Source organism: Sminthopsis crassicaudata, chromosome 2, assembly GCF_048593235.1.
Source record: "Sminthopsis crassicaudata isolate SCR6 chromosome 2, ASM4859323v1, whole genome shotgun sequence".
NCBI lineage: Eukaryota > Metazoa > Chordata > Mammalia > Dasyuromorphia > Dasyuridae > Sminthopsis > Sminthopsis crassicaudata.
In genome coordinates, this window is record NC_133618.1 from 315,273,947 (window position 1) to 315,299,869 (window position 25,923).

At 35.5% G+C, this 25,923-nt stretch overlaps 1 protein-coding gene across 6 annotated transcripts in view; it reads right to left on the reverse strand.

Annotated features, from left to right (window-relative positions):
- PTGR2 (prostaglandin reductase 2) overlaps nt 1-19,002 on the reverse strand; it is a 47,171-nt gene extending 28,169 nt beyond the window's left edge. Inside the window, exons 1-4 of one of the 6 annotated variants that reach the window (XM_074290056.1) lie at nt 18,797-18,879; nt 14,645-14,700; nt 7,614-7,697; nt 1,375-1,493 (exon numbers count right to left, since the gene is read on the reverse strand). In XM_074290056.1, the coding sequence (XP_074146157.1) occupies nt 1,375-1,493; nt 7,614-7,653 (159 nt within the window). In that variant the 5' untranslated portion in view covers nt 7,654-7,697; nt 14,645-14,700; nt 18,797-18,879. Of the gene's footprint in view, nt 1-1,374; nt 1,494-7,613; nt 7,698-14,644; nt 14,701-18,750 lie in introns of all 6 variants that reach the window. The other 5 variants (XM_074290053.1, XM_074290055.1, XM_074290054.1 and 2 more) reach the window with 5 other exon arrangements.
- Between the last annotated feature and the right edge of the window lie 6,921 nt (nt 19,003-25,923).

The following is a 25,923-nucleotide window of genomic DNA, read 5'->3' on the forward strand; positions in this document are numbered from 1 at the left end:
TCATGTTGGGAGAGAAAAAGCATTACAAAAGGGAAAAACTATGAGAGAAAAATTAGCAGAAGAAAAAATTATAAAGTGAAGATAGCATGTATTGAATTACATTCAGTCTTCTCCATAATTCTCCCTTTGGATGTGATGGTACTTTCCATCCAAAGCATCTGGTATTGCTGAACTACTGATCACTGAACTACTGAGAAGAACCAAATCTACCACAGTTGATCTTCACACAATCTTGCTTTTATTATGTACAATGTTTTCCTGCTGCTGCTTCTTTCACTCAGCATCAGTTCATGTAAATCTTTCCAAGTATTTCTAAGATCAGTTTCTTCTTTATTTTTATAGAAATATTCCTTTATTTTCATAAACCATAATTTATTCAGCCATTCCCCAATTGATGGGCATCTAATCATTTTCCAACTCTTTTCTACTACAAAAAGAGCTGCTACAAACATTTTTGCATATGTGTCCTTTTCCCTCTTTTATGATTTCTTTGGAATACAGACCAATAGTAGCACTACTGGATCAAAGGGTATTCACAGTTTTATAGCCATTTGAACATAGTTACAAATTGTTTTTCAGAATGGCTGGATCATTTCACAACTCTACCAACACTGCCTTAAGGTGAGAGAAGGAAATGAAGAAAAGAGTGTTAACATTCTTTTTTAAAGAAAACAGGAAAGATAAAATAAGAAACAGAAACAGAAAAACATGACAGTTTTTGAACTACCTTGTTAAATATGATTATAAAAAACCAAACTATATGTTTCAGAAATTTCATATGGAGTTTCTTTTTTCTATTTTTTGTATAGAAAATGTTCATCTTTGTTGATGATTATCAAGTTCATAATGTTAAAAGTAAAAGTTTTAAAAAAAGCTCTGCAATACCCAGGACTAAATGAATTTACTATCATGTCAGCCACAAACAGGAAGATTTAGGGAGCTTTGTTATTTGTAAAGAATCTCAGTATGACTTGAACCTTTATGCTGAAGCTCCTTTATGACAAGACTAAACATCTTTGGTGATCATATATCTCAACTAATATTAAAGGTCATAGGACTGAAAGAAAAGGTTCTCTCTTAGATCTTCAAAAGGAATTTTATAATTTGGACATATGTAGGGAGATATTTTGTTAGAGGAAATACTGTAAGGCAGCATTTTGTTTTATTAAAGCAAATTTTTTAAAATAATCAACAATCAATAACTGGAATTTTATATTCTCTATTCCTTTTAGTCAATAATGTGATGGCTAAAATATGGTATATGCTTGTAAAAGTCTAACTGTTCCCTTCTAATAATTGTTTTCAATACTGCTTATGCAGCCTATTCTCATAAAATTATTATTATTATTTTAATCACACTACCTTGCTACTTACCATATATGGATCCACAGAGAGATAAAGAGTTCTGACTTTTACTTGTCCCTCATTTAATTTATCTGGTAAGTTAATCTCTTCCATACGGAAATTCTCTGCCACCGGGTTGCCATTTTTCCCTAAAATAATGTTGGATAAACAAAAGATCAATAAAATAAAATAATTACTCTAAAATAGAATAATTATGCTTTTAACTATTGTGTTCTTTTTACTATTATTATTAAAGCTTTTTTATTTATTATTTTTTATTTATTTTCAAAATATTTGCATAGATAATTTTCAACATTCACCCTTGCAACACCTTGTATTTCAAATTTTTTCCTTCCCTTCTCCCTACCTTAGATGGGCAAGTAATCCAATATATGTTAAACATAAATTAAATTATATATTTTCACGATTATCATGCTGCACAAGAAAAATCAGATCAAAAAGGGAAAAAAAATGAGAAAGAAAACAAAATGCAAGCAGACAATAATACAAAAAGTGAAAATGCTATGTTGTGATCCATACTCAGCCTCCATAGTCCTCTCTCTGGGTGCAGATGGTTCTCTTCATTACAAGACCATTGAAAGTAGCCTGAATAATCTCATTGGTGAAAAGAGTCATGTCCATCAGAATTGATCATTGTATAATCTTGTTGTTGTAGTGTATAACGATCTCCTAGTTCTGCTCATTTCACTTGGCATCAGTTCACATAAGTCTCTCAAGGCCTCTTTGCAATCATCTTGCTGATCATCTCTTATAGAACAATAAAATTCCATAACATTCATATACCATAACTTATTCAGCCTTTCTCCAACTGTTGGGCATCCACTCATTAACTATTATTTTCTAAAATAATTCCCTTTAGCAGTCATTCCTTTATTCACTTTAAATGACCACTTTCCATCAGCAGCCCCACTTGTTTCCACTCCACAGAACATCATGCATCCCTCAGAATAAGTTGATCAACTGAAACCTCACTACCATGCAGACTGACACAGTTTTTGATAATCAACACCTTCTTAACTCCTTAGTTGCCTCTTCTTTCAGATTAGAAGGCTGGAGGATAAAGCAACAAGCTCCTCCCAAAGTGTTCCTTTATAGAAAGCTCTGAACTTTGGAATTAACTCCATTTTCTATCAGCAGTTCTACTTACTTTTCAATCCAACAAATCTCATGATGCTCTCATATTGAGTGCCCCTATTGCTGCTCCCTTTATTATACTCTACCCCTATTTGATAATAAACAGTCTCTGAGAACAAGGACTGTCTTTTAAAAAAAAATATGTATCCCCAATATTTAGTGCCTGACCCATAGAAGGTATTTAATAAATACTTATTGACTTGAACTGAATAATGTCTGTTTTTGAGCTGCATTTCTCAACAATTTAAAATTATACACTGAGACTAATTTATTCTCTAATTGTTGCTGATTTTATCAAAAATATTTATTTGAAACTACAGATTTTATAACTGGTATTAAGCACAAATCTTTTTATATGTATTTTTAAAAGTTTTATTGATATTTATTGTATTTACCTTAGCTATTTCTTGAATCCTCCCTTTCCCCAAATCTTCCATGTGACAAAAAAAAAAAAAAAGTTAAGCAAAAACATCTGAGACAGAGATTCCATCTGAAATGATATATAGCATTTGGCCCCAGAAGTCACCTATCTCTCTACTGTGAGGAAGATACCATATTTGATTATCTCTTCTTTCGAACCTTGATTGAGTTTTCTTTTTCTTTTCTTTCTTTCTTAATTTTTTTTTTTTTTTTGTTAAATATCTGAGACCAGATTTGAATTCTCCTGAATTCAGGGCTAGTGCTCTATCCACTGCACCACCTAACTACCCCTCTTGATTGGTTTTTCAGTTACTCACTATGATAAGATCTTGCATAACTATGGACAGTTGGCAGAGAAAGAAATAGTGATGGAATTGCTCCCTGAGGCAGGCAGAGAGAGTCATTAATGAGGGAATGTGGGAAAAACAAAACATTAATGCATTGTTGGTGGAATTGTGGACTGATTAAATTATTCTGTAGAGCAATATGGAACCATTCCCAAAGGGCTATAAAACTATGCATATCCTTTGACCTAACAATACCATTATTAAACATGAATCCCTAAAAAGTATCTGTTCAAAAATATTTATAGCAACTCTTTTCTCAGGACAAAGAATTGAACTTTGAGAAGATGCACATCAACTGACTGAATAAACTGTGGTATGTGATTATGATGGAATACTATTGTGCTAAAAGAAATGATTAGAAGGATACTTTCAGAAAATCCTAGAAAGACTTCCATGAGTCATGAAAAGTGAAATGTACTGTGTACAACGTAACAGCAATAATACAAAATGATCAATTGTGAGTGACTTTGCTATTCTCAGCAGTACAATGACTCTAAAGGACCTATAATAGAAAACGCTATCCATGTCCTGAGAAAGAACTGATTGTATTTGAATACTGATTGAAGCATGCTTTTTAAAACTTGTTTTTCTTGAGTTTGGGGGGGGGGGACAATCTGTGTTTTCTTTCACAACATGATTTCTAATGGAAATGTTTTGCATAACTTTTTCTGTGCCTTCTCAATAAGAAGAGTAGAGTACGGAGGGAGGAAGGGAGAGAATTTGGAACTCAAATTTTTAAAACAAATGTTAAAAGTTGTTTTACATGTAATTGGGGGAAAATATCAATGTTAAAAAAGGAAACTATTTGTTCACATTTGGTATTATATATTTGTGTTATTTTCCTATATATCTTAGATATCAAACCTTAATCACTAAACCTTCCATTTACTTTTAGTTCTCAAGATTTAAAATTCAATTCTTTCTGACTATGTGGCCTATCTTCTTTTCATTCACTCTATCAGTGCTGTCTCTCATATTTAATGGTGCATAGCAAGAATTTCCCATCCTTACATTAAAAATGATAATTTAATCCTCACCCAAAATATGAGAATTTAAATCTTTAAAAAGAAAGAATTCTAAAAACAGAGAAGAATGGAGAAATGTTTGGCTAGAAAATGGATTCTAAAAATCACAGTTTTTAACACACATGTAAGCCTTTCTTCCTTTATTTGAATAGTATTTTATTTTTCCAAATACATGCAAAGATAGTTTTTAACATTCATCTTTGCAAAACCTTATATTGCAAATTTTTCTCCCTCACTGCCCCACCTCCTCAAGATAGCAAGCAATTTGATATAGGTTAAACATTATATGTAAATTTGTCAGCATTCAAAATGTAAAATCCTTCTCCAAAGACAAAGTTTCATACTACTGGAGGAAATAGATATCAATAAATCTATTCCAACTATAAAAGAAACCAAAAGATATAAGGAAATTATAACTAAACAGAAAAGATGAAAAAGTTTCAGAATTGAAAATTAGGGAGTTGGTTTCAATGTGCCTCAAAAAAACAACAAGAAACTCCATCTTGTGAGATACTTGGTTATTTTCTGTTACAATGCTCAAGGTGAGCATAAACAAAAAGATCGCAGAGAAGGTAATTGTAGCTTATGCAACAACATCAATAGCAGGAGGTCAAGAAATATTACAAAGAATTTGATAAGACTCTCCACATTAAATAAAGATAAATATTAATACAGAGTGACTACAGAGAATCTATCCATATAATCCTCATGTTAACCAGCCCAATAGCTTCTGGAATCCTTGTCCCCTTCTTTGTGGTGGCCACTTCTGTCTTTGCCTCTATTCTCCTAGTTCGATGTAGTTTCTTATAGCTTCCAACTTCAGTTCCATGGAACTAGGCTCCTCTAAGTCTCTCTTGTGGACTCAATGAATTGACTTTTAAGATTATTCAGAGGTTAAGTTTGTATATGTCTATTGCTTCCTTTCTGAGTATCTCAAGGGACTAACTAATTTACCACTAATAAAGGGATCATCTTTTGATAGCTTAATACCTCATTATTAGCCTTTGCAAGTAGAAATACTAATTAGGATAATCTAAATTAATAATTTTTCTGGCAGGCTTGTGCCTAAAATACAGAGTATGGAATTTATTCCTAAAAGTTAGTAAGATCTTCCAAATGATTATATTTGTAGAAGACATTTGTGCTGACTACATTAATTCCTAGTACACAGCAGAGTCTCCTACATGAGATCTATAGTCATGAAAGAGCTTACAGGAAGAATCTTGAGTTTTTAATGGAAGTAAAATAGTCATTACAACAGAAAGGTTAAAAGAGGCTAGAAATTACACTAGTCAGCAAACACTTAATCTCTTTGTCAAGCAGAGAGATAGAGAAGCTCAATGGCAAAATGCTGTAGGAAGATGTAACAAGAATTTATGTAACAGCAAATAGCAAATAAGAGGAAAAAATGGGTGTGAGGTCTAGATAGAAAAATCAGATTATCCTCTGTCAATTTGCTGATGAAATACAAAGTGTAATAATCACAATAACAATAAGCAATAAGCTTGCAAGGTAAGTAATAAAAATTATTGTCCTAATTTTCTTTCTTTCTTTCTTTCTTTTTTTTTTTAATTGTTTTTATTTACCAGATATTTGCATGGGTAATTTTACAACGTTGACAATTGCCAAACCTTTTGTTCCAATTTTTCTCCTCCTTCCCCCCCCCAGATGGAAGGTTGACCAATACATGTTAAATATATTAGAGTATAAATTAAATACAATATATGTATACATGCATTGTCCTAATTTTCCAGATAAAAGAGAAGCTTAGAAAACGTAATTTTCAAAACAAAAACCAAGATCATGCAACTACTTTCAGAACCAGGATTAAAATCCAGGTCCCTTTACTAGATCATTATTTTTTTCTATTTAACTTAATCTTCATTTTTAATTTGGGTGAAAGGAGACAGGTTGGAAGAGTTCGGGATTAGAGGTGGTTAGCAATACTCATTCCCTGACAAAAAGGAGGGCCACTGGAGTGTTTTTTAATGCATAATATGGAACAGAAGGAAATTCAGAAGGAGGCACAAATAAGCAGGCCAGTTTTGAAAATTAATACATGGAAACATTACATGATTTTTTATATAGGAAGTAGTAATAAATGGAGATACATTTTCATATTCTAGTGCTTTGCACATTGCCTCCCACACAGTAGGCACTTAATAAATATTTAGTGACTAATACATATAATTTGAAATTGGACAGATCTTTTGTTTCTATGGGTTATATTTAGGGATTTTTACCACATTAGAAATTAAAACATCTCCGTACTAATATGAAAACTGTTTTGAATTAAAATCCTTCAGAGTAATACAAACCACACTTTGAGAACTTTGAGGATTCTAGTTCCATTTCTTAATTTTATTGAGGTCTCAAGAGATGAGTGATTTGTCTCAGGTAACAAAATAATTAAGTGATAGACCCAGGATTTGAGTCAGATCATTAAATTACATATCTAATGCTCTTGAGAAAATATCTTTTGAAGAACTCCACTGACTTACTGATGAATGCAGAAAAGATTTATTTACATTCTTGCAAGAATGGATGCCTAAGTGAAAAGATATATCTTTAGGACTCCAAAGGCAGCATTTTATTTCCTATCCTGAAGCACAAAACCCTCCCTTTATTCCCCATTAATTGGATGTTATAGAAGTTACATGACATTAATCTCTATCCCTCATTACATAGCCTGTCCCTGCTCTCAAGGAGTTTACATTCTTTTGGGGGAAGATAATCTCTAACCTTGATTATTCCTTGATGTTTTGGGGAGTTTTGGTTTTCTAATTTAAGTTTCATTTCTCCAATTTACTTTTCATAACTATGGAAAACAAATGCCTATCCATTTTTCACAGCCATCAAGAGACTTCACCTTCTCTGAAGATTTTTAAGAATATGAACTGATAGATAACCTAAAGCACACATAAAATCTATCAACAGATGAACTGCATGAGTTCTGGAACCTCTCCTAGATCTAAGTTTCTATGATTACCCTAGCATAAAAGTAGGTTGATTCTTTCTATAGGAAATGCAGAATACATTTTAAATATCCATAAGTTTGAAAAAGAACAAATAAAAAGAATCTATTCTACATAGTATCATTACTGCAAATGATTCCAAATCAAGGAATACAAAGAAAAGTAATTCAGTTTGTTCACATATTTTGGTCTCTGTACCAGTGTGGAAATTTTTCTGTTTTAATATAATATTATTTTCTATCACCTAATTTTTGCATTTTAGGCCAACAATTGTTATTATTACTTCTTTTTCTTTACGGAAGTAGCAAGTAGTCACAGCTACACATTAATCATAAGCAAATACTTACCAGGTCGGGAATTTAGTATGATTCTATGTACACGCATCATGATGTTCAGGCAGTGGAGCTACAAAAATCTATCTTCAGAGCTTTCTAAAAATTCAGAACCAAATAAAGGGCTTTTAAAAGTTGAATTATCAAAGGAATAAAAGAAAATGCATTAATATCATGTCTGTTACCAACTGAAATAAAGCAGCATATGTATTACCTATTCAAACAGGAACTTCAACTTTTGGTCTTCTCAAAGCCTACTCAATTAAAAAACCCCAAATGGTATTTTCTCCCAAAGCTGGTCATGGTATCTGATTATAAAATTAATGCCCAAATTCCAACTGACTTGGGAAGGAAAATGCCATCTGCAGCCAAAGAGAGAACTATAGACACTGAACATGGTTTGAAGGACAGTATTTTTACCTTATTACCATTTCTTTCTTTCTTGTATTTTTTTTTCCTTTTAGTCTGACTTTTTTTTTTTGGTACAAAATGACAAATATGGAAATATGTTTAAAAGAATTGCACAAATTTAACCTATATCAGATTGCTTGCTGTCTGGGAAAGGTCAGAGGTAAGGGAGGGAAGGAGAGAAATTTGGAAACAAAAGTCTTACAAAAATGAATGTTAAAAACTATCTTTACAAAGATAGTTACAGAGAAATCCAAATTAAGACAACTCTGACAATAACAATTGTTAACCTAAAATGCAAAAATTAGGTTATGAGATAAAAAAAGAAGAAGAAGAAGTGAACATAGCATATGTTGGTTTACATTCAGTCTCCTTATTTCTTTTTTGGATACAGTTGGCATTTTCTGTCCAAAGTCTTTTGGTATTTCTTTGAATCACTGAACCACTGAGAAGAACCTAGTCTTTCTTAGTTGCTCATCATACATTCTTGCTGTTATTATGTACAATGTATTCCTGGTTCTGCTTGTTTCACTTAGCATTGGTTCATGTAAATCTTTCTAGCTCATTCATAATTTTTTATGGAATTATAATATTCCATTGCCTTCATAATTCGGCCATTCCCCAATTGATGAACATCTAAACATTTTCTAAGGAACTGCACATATTTAACACATATTGAATTATTTGCCATCTAGGGGAGGGAGGAGGGGGAAAGGAAAGGAGAAAATAAAATTGGAACACAAGATTTTACAAGGGTAAATTTTGAAAACTATCTATACATGTGTTTTGAAAATAAAAAGGTTTATTTTTTAAAACTTGCTTTAAATGTATTTAGAAAAAAAATACCACTGAAGAAAAAAATTTTTAAATGAAGGACAAAGAAATCAAATAAAAGTAATGCTTATATAAACCATGCCTATTTATCATGAATACTTTCTCTGGGTAACAAGTCAGCAGGCACAGGATATCATAAACATGAAACTTATTTTAAGAAATACATAACAGGGACAGCTAGATGGCGCAGTGGATAGCGTACCAGCCCTGAAGTCAGGAGGACCTAAATTCTAATCTAGCTTTAAGTTTCTGGGCAAATCACTTAACCCCAATCGTCTCAGCAAAAAAAAGAAAAAGAAATATATAATAAATGGTAACCAAGATAGGATTCATATCTGAATTAGCTGTCTCTGGAGAGTTAGCTTAATCTAACTTGTTTGAGCAAAGATCAAAATAAATCTGAGAGTAGAAAACTAAAAATAGAACAAAATATTGGCATACAATTAAAGAAATTCCAGCTTCGTTTATTTGAGTAAATTGTTGATTCCAAGCCAAAGTGAGAAAGGAGCACACAGAGGGTTATCAGGGACAGCTCTGCAAAGACATGGCAATAGGATCTATGTATGAAGGACAACAAACAGGTCGATTTGGTTTGGGTGAGTCACATAGTTCATGAAGGGAAGTAATATAAGTCTGGAGAGGTAAATCAGTGCTAGACAGTAAAGAATAATAAATGTCCATTGTTATTGAATCTGGAGATAATAGGGAGCCACTGAAGCTTCTTGAGAGAGAAATAGAATGGTAACATTTGAATTTAAAGAATATCAGTTTGGATGAATAATTACAATATATGAATGTTATTATTATTGATAAGAAATGATGAGCAGGCAGATTTCAGAAAAGCCTGAAAAGACTTACATGAACTGATATTGAGTGAAGTAAGCAGGACCAGAATACTGTACACAGTAACAGCAAGATTGTGTGATGAGCAAGTATGATAGACTTAGCTCTTCCCAGCAATACAGAGATCCAAGATAATTCCAATAGACTTTGAATGGAAAAATGCCATTTGCATCCAGAGGAAGTACAGACTGAATGCAAATTGAAATATACTACTTTATTTTATTTTGGGGGGGGGGTTACACCTGTACATTAATTTTTTATATATTTCAATACGAGTCACATTGGTAGAGAAAAATCAGAACAAAATGGAAGAAAAAATAGATGAAAATAGTATGCTTTAATCTGTACACAGATCTCTCTCTGGATGAGGATGACACATTCCATCCAAAGTTGCCTTGGATCATTGAATTGCTGAGAACAGCCAAGTGGATCATAATGGGTCATCATACAATCTTGAGATCACTGTGGTTCTACTTGCCTCACTCAGCATCAGTTATATATATATATATATATATATATATATATATATATATATATATCTTTACATGCTTTTCTAACATCAGCTTGTTCATCATTTTTATAAAATAATAATATTTCATTACTTTCACATACCATAACTTATTCAGCCATTCCCCAAGTGGATGGGCATTCACTCAGTTTCCAATTCTTTGCCATCCTAAAGAGCTACTATAAACATTTTTTTGCACATCATAAAAGAGGGGAAAGAACCTATTTGAACTTTTTTTCATTTGTTTTTTCTTTTTTTATTGCTTTTCCCTTTTGTTCTGATTTTTCTTTCACAACATGACTAATATGGAAATATGCTCAAAATGATTATGTACGTAACTTGTATCAGATTGCTGGCTGTCTGGAGGCGGGGGGAGGGAGGGGAAGGTGTAATGTTCGGACTCGCTCTCTGGAGGATCTCTGGACTAATTTTGGTCTTAGGTGGAAGAATCATAAAGGCAAAAGAACCACCAGGAGGATCTCCTTTTCTGTCTTCATCTTCTGTGTCTCTTCTGTATCTGAGTCCTTGTCTGTGTCTCCTCTGTGTCCAAGTCCTCATCTGAGATCGAGCTCAAGCTCTTGTTTCCAGTCCTCTCAGCCCTTAAATACCTCAGTCTAATTACATCATTACATCACATTAAATATATGCCAACTAGAGTGATTATACCATTATATCAGACTAGAGTGATTCTATCATTGTATCATATTAGAGTGATTACATCATTATATCACATTAAGTATATTCGAACTAGAGAATCATCATCTCATCAATCACAGAGGTAACACTCTGCTGTAAGTATCCTTACAAGTATACTTTTCCCAGAGTTCTCCCACTATCAGTGGTTCTCTACAGGGAGGTAAGGAAGAGAAGAAGAAAAAACTTTAGAATTCAAAATCTTACAAAAATGAATATTTTTTTTTAAATTTTTTATTTTATTTTATAATTATAACATTTTTTGACAGTACATATGCATGGGTAATTTTTTACAACATTATCCCTTGCACTTACTTCTATTCAGATTTTTTTCCCTTCCTCCCCCAACCCCCTCCCCCTGATGGCAAGCAGTCTTATATATATTAAATATATTACAGTATAATTTAGATACAATATATGTGTGTAGAACCGAATTTTTTGTTGCACAGGAAGAATTGGATTCAGAAGGTAAAAATAACAGTTTACATTCATTTCCCAGTCCTTTTCTGGATGTAGCTGGTTCTGTCCATCATTAATCAATTGGAATTGGATTAGCTCTTCTCTATGTTGAAGAAATCCACTTCCATCAGCATACATCCTCGTACAGTATCATTGTTGAAGTGTATAATGATCTTCTGGTTCTGCTCGTTTCACTCAGCATCAGTTGATGTAAGTCTCTCCAAGCCTCTCTGTATTTCTCCTGTTGGTCATTTCTTATAGAACAGTAATATTCCATAACATTCATCAAAAATGAATATTGAAAACTCTATTTACATGTTCTTGGAAAAATAAGATACCATTGAGGAAAACAAACAAAATAAAATATTAGTTTGACAGATTTAGGGAGAATGGACTGAGGAGATACTAAATGTAGAAAGACCAATTATTAGGCTAAAACAATCAAGCAGGCAAGAGGTGGAAAGGGTCAAAATTAGTAGTATCTACATGAACAGAGAAAGGGATGGAAGCAAAAAATGTTGTGGTAGAATCAATATGATGACAGCACTGATTTAGTTCATGTTTATCCCCTTATGAAGATCAATTTTGAGAATATCAGAATGTCTTATTTCTAAGTGCACATCCTTCCACTTCACCATACAATAGTCTATTACAACAAAGTATATTACAACAGGTAATAAACAGAAATGGGATGACATTTGAGCTTCAATTATCATGGGACAACATAAAGGAAAACTTCTCCCTTATTGGAGGGCAAGTACTCTTCCCTCCATAAACAATCTCAGATACCAATATGGTAAGTCCCAGTTGCATATGAGAAGAGTTGGAAATTATAGAAGGTAGCATCTGTTAGGTTTTTACTAAGTGCTAATGAGATAATGAGAAATTAGGTTTTTACTAAGTGCTAAGTTAGTACTTGACAATTCTCTAGTTCCGGCCTTTACTGGGAGTTTTACTTGTGAATTCCTGGGGAAGAGCTTGCATGCTTAGGAGGAGCAAGTTCATTGGTTGAAGTAATTTTCCCCAGAAGCCCTTGCATTATCCCACGCCCATTCTCTGGGAGGATAAAAGAACGCAGCTCTGGAGGAAAGAGACTTGAGGCGGCTCTCTGCAGGAAGGGAAGTCGGCTCTCTACAGGAAGAAGAATCTGTCTGAGAGATTTGAGTTGACACAGCAGATCTCCCAGAGAGTGATCGGCAGCTTCTGGAGACAACAGCACATGACAAGCATCCATCTCTCCTTCTTGCTTCTTTTCCCTGGACATTCTTGTTCCATCATTCCAAAATGAGATCACTTGGTCTGTATTTTACCTTCCAGTCAGTCTTGTCAGCTTTAGAGTTTATACAAAGCACTAGCTAATTGTAGTGGTTCATATTCTCTCTTTGACTTAAATATACTTTGTCACAAAAATGGCAACCAGCTCAACTTGCTCAGCCAGTTCTGACATCACATCACCATAAAAATGCCCTACCATTTGTGCAAGCAGTTTGTCTTCTCACTCCCAGTAACACAACCTTATTTTTTTCTCATTCAATCCTATGTTTTATTCAGGTTCACAGAAATATAGAAAAATAAGTGCTTTCTTATTAGGTTATGTCCACTGCAATCATAAAATCTCAATCAATCTTCCTCCCTTTTTCCCTCTCCCTCCCTCCCTCTCTCTTTTCCTTTTCTTCCCCTCTCCCCCTCCCATATCGCCATACATCCATATTTATATTATGAAATTATAGATATATATTTACATATAATCAGCTTTCTTTATTAAAGACTAGCATTTGAGATTGAAGGCGTATAATTTTTAAAATAGCATTATTTTGTACACACACACATACACACATACACACACACACACATATACACAATGTTCAATTATACATGGAAGTTTCTAAATATATGTAGTTCTTATGGGTCTACTCCCCTGCTTCTGATTCACACTTATAGGCTGTGCTCCCCAGGTGTGACAGGTACAATATCTTAGGCCACATTCCATGTGGATAAGTTTAGTTTTTCTTTAAAAGGTATTGAAACTGACCTCAATATTTAATTGGCTCAGACAATTGATGTGGCTCCCTGGTGACTCCAGGATAAAATTTTCCCTGCTCTCTGATGCTTGGTGGACCACCATGGACAATATAGATGTGCTTAGTTAAATCAATATAGTGTCCTTCACAATATTTTCCCCCTGTTATGACTGAGTAAATTGCCTTTTGTTAACTGTCAGATTATCTAAGAGTGTTTTATGTCTTCCAATATAAAACCCAAGGTACAAGACCAGTCTGATAAACTCTGGCCTTCAACACCAATTACCCTAAGTTTAAGATATCATGTAAGTCCACATTTCAAAAATTATAGCTTCTGAGCTATGTATTCAGCAATGAATTTAACAAATTAGCTCAAAGGCATTCACTGAATTGGCATAGTGAAAACAGTAGCTACAAGATAATTCCCCAATAAATCTGGGGCATTAAAACAGAAGCACACATATCCAAGACAGCTCACATCTTATATAACTTTTTCTAGGATTCACCTATATAACATCAAGTTCTAGTGCAATGAGACATTTTTCTTTTTGCTGAGGCAATTAGGGTTAAGTGACTTGCTCAGGGTCACACAGCCAAAAGTATTAAATGTCTGAGGCTAGATGTGAACTCAGGTCCTCCTGACTTCAGAGGTGCTGCTCTATCCACTACACCAAATTAGCTGTCCCCTGATGAGACATTTTGAGAATGGAAAGAACATTGGACAAGTAAAATTTTAAAAATCAGGATTTTTTAGTTTTGAACAAGTCATTCAACCTCTAAGAATGTTTTCTAAACAGTAAAATGGACAATATTATTTACCACATGCTAGTATTTTAAAAATTAAATGAGTGGATATATGTAAAATGTTAATAAAAATATAACCATAATTTTGGACATCTGGATTGTTTCTAATCTATTACTGTTGCACCCTGTTTGAGCTACTTTCATGCTACTTATGGGTTGGATCTCCTAGAAGGCTGCTGTTATGTCCACAGATTCTAGGGTACCTACATGCTATAGTTCATGAACCCCTACCTAGTGTTCCCATCAGTGAGCCAACAGACACAATTAGCAAAGGCATTTACTAAGAAGGCAAATTAAAACTTTCCTGAACTCTAAGTACATTGTAATGAAACATACATGTAGGAAACACTTGGGGTTAAATCAACTAATTCACAACTTCAGTACTATTATAGGCCCCTGATACCTTTCTCTTTTTAGAATCCTACAAATCTATATAGGATAAATACAATAATCCCCACCCCCTCAACTCCCCTTACCGGTTTCCTCCAGAGATAGTTCTCGGCTATAACTACAGAAATGCCAAATTCTTTTCCTTTAAAAAAAAATAAAAAATTAAAGCTTTTTTATTTTCAAAACACACGCATAGATAATTTTCAACAACATTCACCCTTGCAAAAACATGTGTTCCAAATTTTTTTCTTACCCTTTCCCACTACACACCTGTCACTACCACTATACACCTGTCAGATTGGCTAAGATGACAGGAAAAAATAATGATGAATATTGGAGGGGATGCGGGAAAACTGGGATATTGATGCATTGCTGATAGAGCTGTGAACGAATCTAACCATTCTGGAAAGCAATCTGGAATTATGCCCCAAAAGTTATCAAACTATGCATACCCTTAGATCCAGCAGTGTTACGACTGGGCTGATATCCCAAGAGATACTAAAGAAGGGAAAGGAACCTGTATGTGCCAAAATGTTTGTGGCAGCCCTTTTTGTAGTGGCTAGAAACTGGAAACTGAATAGATGCCCATCAATTGGAGAATGGTTGGGTAAATTGTGGTATATGAATGTTATGGAATATTATTATTCTATAAAATGACCAGCAGGATGAATACAGAGAGGGTTGGAGAGATTTATATGAACTAATGCTAAGTGAAATGAGCAAAACCAGGAGATCATTATACACAGCAACAATACTGTATGAGGATGTATTCTGATGGAAGTGGATATCTTTTACAAAGAGAAGATCTAATTCAGTTCCAATTGATCAGCAATGGACAGAATCAGCCAGATCCAGAGAAAAAATACTGGGAAATGAGTGTGAACTGTTTGCATTTTTGTTTTTCTTCCCAAGTTATTTTTATCTTCTGAATCCAATTCTCCCTGTGCAACAAGAGAACTGTTCAGTTCTGCACACATATACTGTACCTAGGATATACTATAACAAATTTAACATGCATAAGACTGCTTGCCATCTAGGGGAGGTGGTGGAGGGAGGGAAGAGGAAAGTTGGAACACAAGTGAGTGCAAGATTTAATGTTGTAAAAAATTACCCATGCATATGTACTGTCAATAAAAAGTTATAATTAAAAAAAAAAAGAGCCATGTCTGTCAGAATTGATTATTGTATAATCTTATTGTTGCCCTGTATAACATTCTTTTGGTTCTACTTCACTCAGCAACAGTTCATGTAAGTCTCTCCAGACTTATCTGAAATCATCCTGATGATCATTTCTTATAGAACAATAATATAATATAACATTCAAATACTGTAAATTATTCAGCCATTCTTCAACTGATGGGCATCCATTCAGTTTCCAGTTTCTTGCTACTACAAAAAGGGCTGCTATAAACATTTTTGCACACATGGGTCCCTTTCCCTCTTTTATGATCTCTTTGGGATTCAGACTCAGTAAAGACACTACTGAATTAAAGGGTATGCACATTTTGATAGCCCTTTGGGCATAGTTCCAAATTGCTCTCCAGAATGGTTGGATCAATTCACAACTCCACCAACAATTATTAGTGTCCCAATTTTCCTACATCTCCTTCTAAATTCATCATTATCTTTTCCTGTCATTTTAGCCAATCTGAGAGCTGTGTAGTGGTACCTCAGAGTTGTCTTAATTTGCATTTCTCTGATCAATAATTGTTTAGAATGTGCCAAACTCTCTTCAAGGCTTAGCTAAAGACCCCAGAGATAGGACCCATTTTCACCCCAGCCAATCACATTCCCTTACTACTTCAGAGAAGCAGTAAGTTCACAGTTCACATTTTGTAAAGGGAATGCTGAGTGCTGTTAACAAGTTAATATTCCATCATCTCTTTATTTACTCCTTGCTCTTTATGACATCAACTACTGGGCAAGGGGCGGGGGTCATACCATGATTACATATAGCATTATTCTGAGCATTTTTGTGCTAATTACATTTTTTTTTCTTTCTGGTTATTTCTTTGAGATGTGTTCCTGAAGCAGAATTACTGAGTCAAACTAAGGAAAAAGTTTTACAACTCTTGTTACATATTGCCAGACTGCATTCCTAACTGAACCATATTCTTTTTTTTATTAATTTTAAAAAAAATTTATTTATTTATAATTTTTTGACAGTATATATGCATGAGTAATTTTTTTTATAACATTAACCCTTGTATTCATTTTTCCAAATTATCCCCTCCCTCCCTCTACTCCCTCCTCTTGGTGACAGGCAATCCCATACATTTTACATGTGTTACAATATAACCTAGATACAATATATGTGTGTAAATACCATTTTCTTGTTGCACATTAAGTATTAGATTCCGAAGGTATAAGTAACCTGGGTAGATAGACAGTAGTGCCAACAATTTACATTCACTTCCCAGTGTTCCTTCTCTGGGTGTAGTTGTTTCTGTCCATAATTGATCAACTGGAAGTGAGTTGGATCTTCTTTATGTTGAAGATATCCATTTCCATCAGAATACATCTTCATACAGCATTGAAGTGTACAGAGATCTTCTGGTACTGAACCATATTCTTACTAACATTGAGAGACTTTTTTAAAAATCACTTTTGCTGATTTAATAAGTACATAATAATGCTTTATGGTGGATTTGATTTGCATCTCTTTTATTGCTAATGAAATTATAAATTTTTCCAAGTGACTTATTGATTATTTTTAAAGAATGGTAAAAGAGCTATACCACTTATGAAAAAGGACTCATTGTTGTTCAGTCCTTTCAGTGGTTTCCAACTCTTTGTGATTCTTGTGGATACAGGATTTGACCCAGACTAAGGAAGATCTGAGTTCAAACATAACATTAACTGTATCACTCTGGGCAAGTCACTTAACCTGTCTACCTCAGTTTCCTCAACTGTAAAATGCAAATAATAACACCTCATTTCACAGGATTGTTATGAGGATCAAATGAAATATTATTTGTAAAGCTTTTAGAATATTGCCTGGCACTTAATAGAATTTTAATTCCTTTTATTCCACCTGCCATTTGAATGTAATCATATATTGAAACAGGAACAAAGTAATATAACATAGGGGATAAAAGTAAAAATCATCACTTTTTGTTGCTCCATAAATATCTTAATTCTGATCTACCAATGTGCATGAGTTATAGCACAGTTATAGAAACTCCTTGTGGGGAGAGGAAGTAGCGAATGAAGATGCATTCTGTTACTGTTTCTTACTTGAAACAGAAAGCCCATTTCCTGTCTGACAAAGAAATATCCTGACATGAAGTTACATAATTGTTATTCCTACTTGATGAGAATGGTTTTTCCCCCCCAAGCTGTGTGACCCTGGGCAAGTCACTTCCTCCTGTTTGTCTCAGTTTCCTCATCTGTAAAATGAGCTGGAGAAGGAAATGGAAAACCACTCCAGTATTTTTGCCAAGAAAACCCCGTGTCTTACGGGCTCCTAGGAGTTCTGATGGAACACTAGCCTCACTTGACTGCATTTTTAGGGCTGCTCCTCCACGTATGGCACACTTCCACCATAATTTCTGCCTCCTGTCTTCGGCAGGTCTCAACTAAAGTGCCACTTTTTGCAGTTCCTCCTAAATAGCAGTGCCTTTCCCCTGCACCTGTCCCTAAATTATCCTGCATATATCTTGTTAATTGTTTTGCGTGCCGTCTACCCCAAACACACCTGGAGTTCCTTAATTGCAGGGACATATCCCCAGTACTTAACACAGCACCCGGCACATGCCGTGTTTAATAAAGGCTTGCTGACTTATATTGGTGCAGGGCAAAATCTGAGAGTCCTAGCGCCTGGATTCAAATCCCAGTGTGATTTCTGGGCAAATCATTTAACCTCTCCGACGCCGGAAAGTTATGTAACCTCTGAATATCAAGTTTCTTCCTTGGTTTAAAAAAAAAAAGGTTAGATTCGATGGCCATCTTTAAAAGGTCCGTCCCAGACCTCGTCCCAGTCACTCAGTTCCTAGGAGTGTCCCACAGCAGGCCCAACGAGGCAGCTGGACGCCCGGGGAGCAGACCGGATCGGGGAGGTGGGGCAGATCTTGGGCTACGGGAGAGGTGGAGGTGGGGAGTAATATTCGAGCCCCACCCCCTCCCCCAGCGCTTTCCGAGGTGTGCGCGTCCCCCCCTCCGGTTACTCAGCTCCTTCGCTCCCGTAACTTACCGCTGGGGCCTGGGAGATCTTAATCAGACCTGGGGCGGTCACTCACCCGTAGAGAGTCTTCGGAGAGGACGCTGCTGTGTTAGGGGTGGACCTCCAAGGTCTTGCAGACTGAAACTGCCTGCCTTGCGCATGCGCCTGGCTCCTCCATCCCGCCTCGGCTTCCAGTCCCGAGGACCCGAGCACTTTTGCCCCAGTTGGAAAGGAGCCACTCCGGTCCCACAAAAACCTCCCTCGTAGCCCTACTTAAAACTCTTACTCCTTCAAAAGCTCTGTGGTGGCGCAGCGGAAAAGAACCTAGGCCTGCAGCCAGAAAGATCTGAAATAAAACCTGTCGCGCTTATTATTAACTGGGGTCCCTGAACGAGTCTCGAGCTCTATGTACCCCGATTTTCTGACCTATATCCCCCGTTTTTTTGTGAAAATCAAATGGGATCATATTTGGAAAGTCTTCTGCAAAAAGTGTTGGTTTTTATTGTTTTGTTTTGTTTTTTAATGTTAAAGAGTCTGGGTCAGAGGGTCTTAATCTTTCTTTGTGTCAAGGACACAGTTGTGTTTAAATACATAAAATACATGGCGTTACAAAGGAACCGATTACATTGAAACACAATTGAGATTCATTAGCACAGTTTGATAAAAATATCACATCAACTTATACTTGTTGCAACCAATCAATTCAATCAAGTCTCCTGGGTTGATTGATGAAATTGCAAAATGTAAAACTATAATTTATAAAATTACAAAATGTAACAGACAATGAGATGTAAGGGCTACATTTGGGATATTTTCAGTGGTAGCATTTCTAAGTTGTAAGACGTGGTCCGTTTCAGAACATGAGTGATATAGTCACAGCCCAACAACATATTTACATAAGAAAGAGCTAGGAGATTCCGTTAAGGCTGATAAAGAAAATTAATATACTAGTGTCTTTTCTCCATCCTCTTACTGATGTAAATAAACAGCTAAGACAAAGAATATCGGAGTTGAATCTGCTAACAATCAGACTTCAGAAACAGTGTAGATGAAAGCCTGCCATGGAAGAAGTTACTCTTCATTTTTTCCTTTGTATTTCTTGGAGAATTACAGTAAAAGAGTGGGAGGAGGGAGGTGGTATCTCTTTCCTTCTTTCACTATCAGGATCCCTGTGCCAAGACCACCCCCTCTTTTTACTCTTCTCTTTTTATTATTAGGAGACACCCTGTTTTCCTGAGCTAAGGCCCAGCAAACAAACTGTGTGTCTGGCACGACAACAATCCTTTGCACTCATCCTCGGGACAGACCCTGCCACTACAAAATCGCAGACTTGTTTCACACCAGCTCCAGGTGGTCTCTAAGATCAGACCAGCACCTTCAAACCCATCTTCCAGTCATGAAGCCTTACTATTAATCAAACTTGTCTCATCATTACAGTTCTTGTTGTCAAGACTACAACTTCACTTTATACTCCTTGCTTTATGTATTAAGGTTTGTGCTCACTAAAGGGGGTCTCCTCCTGGAAGAGACCCTCACACATGTGTCTAGTTTCCTTCCTCCAGGGGAATAATTTTTTTCCTTTACAACCTGTATAAGCTCTTTCACATGTTTTTCTGAATTAACTGTGGTTGTGATAACCTGTGTGAGCTCTTTGGTATTTTCAGAGTTATTAACAGTTGTACAACCTTTGTGACTTTTTGGTCATTTGTTTTCAGATTTGACACCCCCAACAACAATGGCTTATTTTAGAAGCAAATAGATATAGGAAGGAGGCATATACTGCATACAGCCTGTGAGAAGAGACCAGTTACAAAGTCATGAAGAGTAGAATTTGGCCTCTAAAGATCCTCCTCAGGAGATGACAATCCCCCAGATTCCTCTTGGGTTCCAGTTCTTTGAAAAAGTGCACAGCAATATAGTAGGCAAAGATATCAGCTGAATCCCAAAAAGAGGGCAAGGATGATTACAACCAAGCACTGAAGTAGAGTCCAATGGAGACTGATAGAGACTGTGTGACTGAGGTTGGCAGAAATGGTTTGAGAACATCAGTCCTCCTATAGCTCTGAAGCGTCAGAGGCATGAATGCTGCCATATTCCTTAGCCACATGAGTTCCCTCTGATGCCATGTATATTTACGAGACAGTCTACCCCAGGTTTGTGGAAATATTTTGTTATTCCTGCTATGCCATATGCTATGCTATTATGCCTCCTCCCTTCATTGTGCCTCTCTGACACTACACAACCCTGGTACAAGCTTCAAACCATCAGGCCTGAACTGTTGCAATAGATTTTTAGTTGGTCTCTTTATCTGTCCTCCACTCAATTGTTATGCTAATCTTTCTAAATCTTGTTACCTTCAACCCAATCACTTAGTGCCTCCCTTGGACCTCTAGGATCAACTATAAAATCTGCTTGAACCAAGAGAACATTATAAATAGCAACAACAAGATTATGTGATGATCAACTGATGGATTTGGCTCTTCTCAATAATGTGATTGAAGGCAATTCCAATAGACTTGGAATGGAAAATCTGCATCCAGAGTGAATTATGGAGACTGAATGTGGATCAAAACAAAATATTTTTAACTTTTTTGTTTGTTTTTCCTTTCCCATGCTTTTCCCCCCCTTTTGATCTTATTTTTCTTGCACAAAATGACAAATATGGAAATATTTTAAAATAATTGCATATATTTAACCTATATCAGATTGCTGTCTTGGGGAGGGAGGAGCTAAAGGTGAGAGGGAGAAAAATTTGGAACACAAAGTGTTATGAAACATGAATGTTGAAACTATATTTACATGTATTTTGAAAAATAAAATACTATTGAAGTTTTAAAATATTTTTAAAAAATCTTTTGCTTGGCTTTTAAAGTCCAAAATAACCTTTCTAGCCTTCTTACACTTTACTCACTCTCAAAGATTCTAAGATCCAGTCATCCTGCCCTTTCTGCTCTTCTTGGAATCAGACATTCCATCTGGAGATTCTGGTATTTTCTCTGACTGTCCCCAAGCCTGAAATGCTGTTCCCCCTCACCTTTCCCTCTTGGCTTCTATAGCTTCCTTCAGGTCCAGGTTAAAATCCCATCCTGAATCTCCTTAATAGTAGTGCTTTCTCTCAATGATTTTCTCCAGTTTATCCTGCATGTATCCAATTTGTTTGAGTTTTGTCTCTTTCATTAGACTGTGATCTCCTTTAAGGGTAGTGACTAGATTTTTTTTTTGGGGGGGGCCTTTCTTTGTATCCTCAATGCTTACTTGACACAGAGCCTGCCATACAGTAAGTGCTTAAATAATAAATAACTGACTGCTTTAGGTATCTGGATACAGAAAATATCTTGAGTAGTCTCCAAAGTTACCCAACCTTCACATTTAACTTTAGATACTAGTTCTGTTACATTGGGTAAGTTACTGCCTTACTTTCCTCATCTGTAAAATGGAAATGAGAGTAACACTTACTTCATATGGTTGCTTTGAAGATAAAAAGGGGTTGTTTGTAAATAGTTTTGCAAACTACAAAGTGTTATATAAATACTGGTTATTATTATAAATTAATAATATAGCGACTTCATCTGAAAATGCTTGCAACATTTCACATCTATGAATTAGTACCTCTATTTAAAAAAATTAACAGAAATATGTTTTCTCTTTCTCTCACTGAGAAAATGGGATGACACAAAGACTTGCAATATATCATTATAATAATTATCAGTTTGCTCTGTATCATTTCATACAAGTCTGCTGAAGACATCCAATAAAAGATCCAACCAACAAATTCTCTATATTATATTCTCCATAGGGTTCCCTCAACCAATAAATTAAGTTAAACATTTAATTCTCTGATAGATGATTTCATTTGACAAAATCTATTAAGCATCTACTATATTGAAGTTACTGCACTAGTGCTGTTAATAGACAAAAACAAAAAAATTGTTTAATATGCTGTTAAAAACCTCAAGAAGTTTATATTCCACTAAGGGGATGCAGGAAACATACAAAGTACAATATAAGGTAAATTGAGAAGAAAGAATTGACTAACAATAGTGAAGAAGGTGTCACTGAGATTGAGACACCTGAACTAAAAACCAAGCTGAGAAGTAAGTATATTATCATAGAAGCAGTAAGGAACTATTGAAGATTTTTTTAAAAAAAGTTTTACTGATATGATTCAGAATTAAGATTCTTGTTTTTGCATTATATTTACAGCTTACTCCCACTCCTTGGAAGGTTTTTATGATAAAATAAAACAACTAAATAAATTAAATAAAAATAGTAGTAGATTTACTTAAAGGGAAGTTAGTTAATATTGTAGAAGAAGAAGGCCTGAGTTCAAGTTCAGCCTCAGGCACTAGCCCTGTGTCTCTGGACAAGTTACTTAATTTCTGTATGCCTCACTTTCCTTGTCGGTAAAATGGGAATGAAAGTAGGACTTAACTCACAGTTATTGTGAAGATAAAATGAAATATTTATAAATCATTTTCTAAACTATAAAGTGCTATAGAAATGCTTGTTATTATAAAAATCAATAATAGTGACTTTGTCTGAAAGGGCATACAACATTTCACATCTATGAAATAGTAACTCCATTTTAAAAAACTTAACAAAGGGGCCATTTTCTCCCTCTTTCACCTATTAGAGGGGGAAAAAATTTCTAATCCTTCCCTAAATCTACTTTCCCTTTTTCCTCATTCTTATCTGTTGAGTTGAATGCATTTCTATACCAAATTATTTGTGTATGCGCTCTGGCTTTTTTTGACCAGTTTAGATGAAAATAAAAGCCTGTTCCATCCTTTCCATGTTTGTAGGTAGTTCTATTTAGATAGCCTGATTATATGTCTTAACAGTTCTCCCATCTTTTCTCCCATTTTCCTTTACTCTATACTTTTTCTTCCCCTCCCTTTTCATTTTTCTTGCCATCTTCCAAACACAATGAGACCATTCAGAGGGTTTTTTGTCTCATCTGACAACCTCTAGATTCCTTGGGACTGACATGATCAGACCTGTCTCTGTCCTCCCTATTTGAGTATCTACTTCTCCACCTAACTGTACTTATTATCCTAGCTCTTTCCTTTTTTGCCATTCCAAAGAATCCCAGTCCTGCCTCCGAGTTCACCTGATCCCGATCCAAACCACACTCCGATTTCTATTGGACAGTATTTGCCTTTTCTCCCCAACACCTAACCCCAACCCTCTTCCCCCTCCCGGACTTGCTTGCTTCAATCAAAGATAAATGATCTCCCTTCTATGGGTTGAATATGACTTTTCAGTGGATTGCTTGCCTTTGAGTGTGGTGGAATAACTAACTATATTGAAAGCCCCCCAGTAGAGGGCTCCATAGACCTTAGTCTGGAGCAATAGCTGGAAATACAAAATGCTTCTTTGTTTCTAAAAGGAATTTGCTACTTTGTGCTAAGCAAACTTTGGAGTTAAGGAGTAGGGGCTAATCACTAGCACCCTTGATAACACCTGGAATCCTTCTGGACTCTTTTGCTGACCCTGGTCCAGTAGAGACTATTTACGGGACTTTAATCCTGACCCAGGACAGGCGTCTTCATCTTTAAAATGGGGTGGATAATGTAGGGTATCCCCAAAGTCTTAATTCAGCTTGAAGCTTATTAAAACGACACTAAACTTTTGGGATGTCCTGTACACGTACACATATCTACATTACAAAGCTGCTGTGGTGATTAAATGATTGTATGCTTAAAAAGAAGAGTGAATAAGAAAAGCTTGATTTTTCCCAAGCCCATGTGATGAAATCACAGAATTTATAGGAAAAGTGGCAGAAAGAAGGTGTTAAGATTGTAAATGAAGTATAAAGCAGGATATATACTTTCTTACCCTTTTAGGAGATTTGAAGCTTTTTGGTTATTGCTGGTGCAATTAGAGAGGAACTAAGCCATTGGGCTAGCCAACCATCAATCACATTCCCAGTGACCATTTTAAAAATCAGAATACATTTTAATTAAGCATTCAAGACAAACCAAAGCTCTGAAGAATAGGAGACCTAAAGAGGAAATCATTTCTCTGGGAGAGGAAGTAGAGTTTTCTGAAGGGAGAGTCCCTTTAGATGATATTTTATAGAAGAGTTATTCTAACAGTTAACATCTCATGTTGCAGGGAATGAGCCCAGATAGTAGAGGCAGAAGAGAGCTCTGATGAGTGTGAACTTTGTGAGTTGAGCTAGAGAAGCCCAGGCCCCTGGAATCAGATTGAGTGACCTGACCGAGCACAAGAGAAGCAACATAAGAAGAAGCATTAGAAAGGAATGGACACTGGGGCCCTGTAGTGTTGTATTAGTTGCCATAATCAGATGTATTTCTTAAGTTTGTGCCTCTCTAGTAGTGTATTCTATGTATATGCTCACTTTTCCACAAAACACAATGAATATTTGTGGAAGAGTGTACCATACTATTATTGTTTCTATAATGCCATCTCAGTAAATGTCTTTGCTTTGAGATAATTGTAGCTACAGGCTGACTATTAAAGGCAATTATGCCAGTAGAGGTTTGTGACTTATAGTTTTGGGATATTGGACCTACAAAATACTTTGAATATCAGTCAGTTGCCCTCCTAGAACCTGTGAATGTGAGTTGGGGGAAGGGGTTTACTCTAGAGGAGTCACTATCCTGTATTTAAAGCATTTTGCAAACTTTAAATGCTATATAAATGTTAGTTATTATTTTTATTATTCATGGTATCCAGCATAGAAAAACACTCTGTACTAATCCAGGAGTCCTAGAAGTTCTGTCTGGCAGTAAAAGAGTCTGGGGAACATTCAGTGCTATAGGACTGCTATATACTCTGACATGATAGAGACTATAAGCAAAAAGATAAGTTAGAAGGCAGTCATAAAAGTTCAGGTTAGAGGTCATAAGTGATGACTGATTAAGGTTAGTACCAAATCAGCCATCAGGAGACAGGGAGTATCCAGTAAATGAGATATTTCTGTCTCCTTAAAGTTTTGACCTTTTATGGCTCCTGCAAATGTTTCCTGTTCCTGTCTTTTACCACGTTGGTAGAGACACAAACGAAATCAATTTTACTCCCTCCAGACTCAGCCATGAAATATAAAATGGTTTAGAATTTCTTACCATAAGCTCACCATGTTCCCACAATGCTTTGGGAACAATGATCTCCTTAATGGGGAGAGGGCTCTGAATGTCTTATACCAGCAGGCCAGCAGGTCATGTGTTAGCATGTTGT